This window comes from Cannabis sativa, chromosome 8 (genome assembly GCF_029168945.1).
Source record: "Cannabis sativa cultivar Pink pepper isolate KNU-18-1 chromosome 8, ASM2916894v1, whole genome shotgun sequence".
Lineage (NCBI taxonomy): Eukaryota > Viridiplantae > Streptophyta > Magnoliopsida > Rosales > Cannabaceae > Cannabis > Cannabis sativa.
Window position 1 is genome coordinate 170,598 of NC_083608.1, and position 4,010 is coordinate 174,607.

Consider the following 4,010-nt stretch of genomic DNA (forward strand, 5'->3'; position numbering starts at 1 on the left):
GGTTGGGGCGGTCTCTCCTCTTGCGGCTGAGCTTGAAGCGATCTTGGAGGGTATTTCAATTGGTGTACAGGGAAGGTTGGTGCGGTTCACGGTTGAGTCCGACTGTCTTCAAGCCATTAACTAAATTAGGAGTGTTCCAGATGGGTGTAGGGATGTTGATGGCTTGGTCTATGCGATACGACAGTTACTAAACTCCAATGATGTTGCTGGTCAGAGGTTTATTTATAGGGAGGGAAATTAGCCAATTATGCATTGTGTAACGATGTTAGTGCTATGTGGAGTGGGGTTACACCCCCTTGTGCTCGACATGCCGTGAGGCATGACTTGCCATTTCCTTGTAATTATGTTTGATGAATGAAGGCTTTCTGTTCAAAAAAAAAAAAAAAATTTGGACATCTAAATTTAATAATATTATAGCACTAAATTTAATATATGGGTTGGAGATGCTCTATTCTCCTCTCCCAATATTTAAAAAAAAAAATACAGTTTATCTTCATTGTGTGTAATATGTAATAAATGAGATGGAGTTAGTTTTCAAATTGAACAAGGTATCGGTAAGAGAAGTAATAAGAATGTGATCAGCCACGTGGTTTGGGGCCATAACTTTTGCTGTGTTTCAAAGCTTTTTCTGATAGAATCATATGCAGTAGGTACTTTGGGACGTGTCAAGTCGCATCGCATATGGGCCGTTCATCTGAACACCAAATGGGCCCCTCCAACAGTAACACAAGAAATGCAAACGGTGCTGCATCCTCCTTTCGCAGCTTTAGCAGCCGTACACACTGGCCTATTCAAACTATTAAACCATTCCTCTAACAAAAAATAATAAAAAAACTTATACAGAAATAAATACATACCAGGAATTTAATCCCTTTTTTACCAGAAAAGATTTGGTGACATTAAACTCTTCCAACTCCTAAGTTCAGTCCTAATAAACGGCTGTGGAATCAAAGAAAAAGGACTTAATATGACTGCAAAAGACGGAACAAAAAAGTAAATGGAGAAATAATTATGTCTCTTTATTCTCAAAAAAGAGAAGTTTAAAAATATTTGCATTAAGATTAACTAATCTTTTTTATTCATGGCTTAGTAAACTAAAACCCACTTCACTAATTAAAGGCTTGAGAATTACGTTGTTGTTGTAGTTTTTTTTTTTTTTTTTTGTTAAAGCAAAAGAGAGAGAGAGAGAGAGAGAGAGAGAGAGAGAGAGAGAGAGAGAGAGAGAGAGAGAGAGAGAGAGAGAGAGAGAGAGAGAGAGAGAGAGAGAGAGAGAGAGAGAGAGAGAAAAGCAGAAGGGAACAAAATAAACCAAAGGGTATCGCGGCAAATGGTCGATGCTTGCATGTGGGTGATTTGGTATGGTAGTTTGTTAACCATATAAGAGCAAAAAGCCTCTATGTCCCACTTGGATTTTGGGAGGATTTTCCCATTAGAGATACCCACAAAACCACATGGTTTTCCTTTCATAAACCGGCTTAGCTTCAAAACCCGAAAAGCCCAAATAGACTTGTTTAGTTGCTTTTTAAGACTAGATTAGTAGAGTTTGATGAAAAACCTCTTAAAGCCCAAGCCGTTAGTGGTCCCCAGAAAGCTTTTAAAAAAAAGGGTGTTAGTTGTGATAGTGGTTAAACAGTGTCCTATCCTAAGTCCTCCTTCCCACCCCATCATTTCCCTCCTTAAAACCCCCTCTCCTCTATATAATACCCCTCAACCCCCACCCCATTTCATTCACTCAACCAGCTCACATTTTATTTTTCTCCTCGCTCCATTACTCTTCAAAGTAATTATCTTTACCTTCCTTCTCTACCACATTTCTTCTGTTGCTATTTAAGTTTCAACAAAGCTTTTTCAGAAACACCAAGTGCTAAGTTTCTTTACTTCTTATCCTTCGTGCAGGTGAAAAAAATGGCTCTTGCTGGTGTTTTCTTGGTGGGTTTTTTGACAATGGTGTCCTCTGCCTATGCTTATGGCGGAGGTTGGACTAATGCTCATGCTACATTCTATGGAGGGAGTGATGCTTCTGGGACAATGGGTATGAACATTAACCTACGGAGAGGACACAGAATTTGCAGATCCCTCCTTTTGTTTTTGTTTAGGTCTTTTTATTTTGTTTTTTTTTTGAAGGTAAGTGTCTTATGGTTGCCTGAGATATCTTTCTTTGTGTAAACTTTTTTGTTTAGGTGGGGCTTGTGGATATGGAAACCTCTACAGCCAGGGGTATGGAACCAACACTGCTGCTCTCAGTACTGCTCTGTTCAACAATGGGTTGAGCTGTGGATCTTGTTATGAGATTAAGTGTGCTAGTGACCCCAAATGGTGCTTGCCTGGCTCCATTGTGGTCACAGCCACTAATTTCTGCCCACCTAACAATGCTCTCCCCAACAATGCTGGCGGCTGGTGTAACCCTCCTCAACACCATTTTGATCTCTCTCAGCCTGTATTCCAGCACATAGCTCAGTACAGAGCTGGAATCGTTCCCGTGGCTTACAGAAGGTGAATATGGGTTTCCTTAAGTTAAATTGTTTAGGCTAATCAAATAAGTTTACAAGTTTGATGAAAAAAGAAGAAGAGAAATATACATAGTGTTTAACTACTACATATGCTTAATGCTTTTATGAAATTTCTCCTGAGTTTCCTTCCTACTTTAACACAAAAAGTACATGGGTTTGGCCACTTTATTTTTTTCCGCCGTTGTAAACTAGTATTCAGTATTCACTATAGTTTTATATTTTTGTCCAACTCAGAAAGTAATTTTGTTATTGTTTCTCTGTCTATGTAGGGTATCCTGCAGAAGAAGGGGAGGTATCAGATTCACCATCAATGGCCACTCTTACTTTAACCTTGTCCTTATCACCAACGTTGGTGGTGCTGGTGATGTTCATTCTGTTTCCATCAAAGGGTCCAGAACTGGCTGGCAGGCAATGTCCAGAAACTGGGGCCAGAACTGGCAAAGCAACTCATATCTCAACGGCCAAAGCCTCTCATTTAAGGTCACCACCAGCGATGGCCGCACCGTTGTGTCCTTCAATGCTGCCCCAGCTCACTGGTCTTTCGGCCAGACTTTCACTGGTGCTCAATTCCGCTAGAACGTGTCCTTTTTCGTGATGAAGCATTTATTCACAAAATTATATACACTGCTGTTAGGAGAGTATCTTTTCAATTATATATATACTTGAGTTATCTATACTAGTATGACTTGTAGTAGTATACTAAGGTATTAGATAGTATACTATGTTTTATTGGAGTCGGCCTTTCTGGCCTTTAGGAGAAGAGTCTATTTGATTTGAAGGGCTTATTTTAAAAATGGTTCTTCATTCTCATTTGACTAAGTATTGTTGTAGGGTAACCCTATATGTTCATGGGCAAACAACCCTACTGCTCATTCATGATGTGTTTTTCTTTTTTTAACTTCAAAAGTAGTGATGGCAGAGGTGGGACTCCATTTCACCACCCGCCCACACCAGTTTGAAGTGTTTGTTATTGTTCACTTTGGAATATGTTAAAGCAATTTTGGCTTTTCAAAGTTGGTTGTTGCTGGCTTTTGTTGAGCTGAGTTACACCCTTTTGGTCCTATGTTTGAATTGTATTGGGAGAATTAAAAATGTATATTGTCAATTCCTATCAATAGAGTGCTAGTTTTCTATCTTTTGTTTCTTCATATATCTCAATTCAAGATATTAAACAAAAAACAGTTAAAGTCAATTGTTGCAAAGGGTCACAAATTTAGTTTATTTTTTTAAGTCGTGGTTGAGGATGTAGTTAGAACAATATGAACAAGATTTTACAAAATCCAGTTAGTGGGATGTGACTAGTAATTGAATAAATACAAAATAAACTCTTGTAGTCTCAATTTGAAAGTCAAAGTGTGAACTAATCTCTGTAATGTTGATTTTGCATCAGAAATCAGGAGTCAAAGGTTATGTGTTCGAGATTTGTCAAGAAATTTTTTCTTGACATTTGTGTTATGGAAAAATATAGTCTAGCTAACATGGAGACTTCAATTGTAAAAT

At 38.4% G+C, this 4,010-nt stretch overlaps 1 protein-coding gene across 1 annotated transcript; it reads left to right on the top strand.

The window, feature by feature from the left end:
* Positions 1–1,625: 1,625 nt before the first annotated feature.
* Positions 1,626–3,645, top strand: LOC115699472 (expansin-A10). The gene is made up of 4 exons (XM_030626900.2): positions 1,626–1,780; positions 1,897–2,032; positions 2,181–2,493; positions 2,780–3,645. The coding sequence occupies exons 2-4, from the start codon at positions 1,906–1,908 to the stop codon at positions 3,084–3,086; spliced, it is 747 nt and encodes a 248-aa protein (XP_030482760.1). The 5' UTR covers positions 1,626–1,780; positions 1,897–1,905; the 3' UTR covers positions 3,087–3,645.
* Positions 3,646–4,010: the final 365 nt, after the last annotated feature.

Coding starts and splice junctions, on each gene's coding strand:
- LOC115699472 (XM_030626900.2), top strand. CDS start 1,906: ATGGCTCTTGCTGGTGTTTTCTTGGTGGGTTTTTTGACAATGGTGTCC. Junction 2,033..2,180: donor TGATGCTTCTGGGACAATGG/GTATGAACATTA, acceptor TTTTTTGTTTAG/GTGGGGCTTGTGGATATGGA. Junction 2,494..2,779: donor GTTCCCGTGGCTTACAGAAG/GTGAATATGGGT, acceptor CTGTCTATGTAG/GGTATCCTGCAGAAGAAGGG.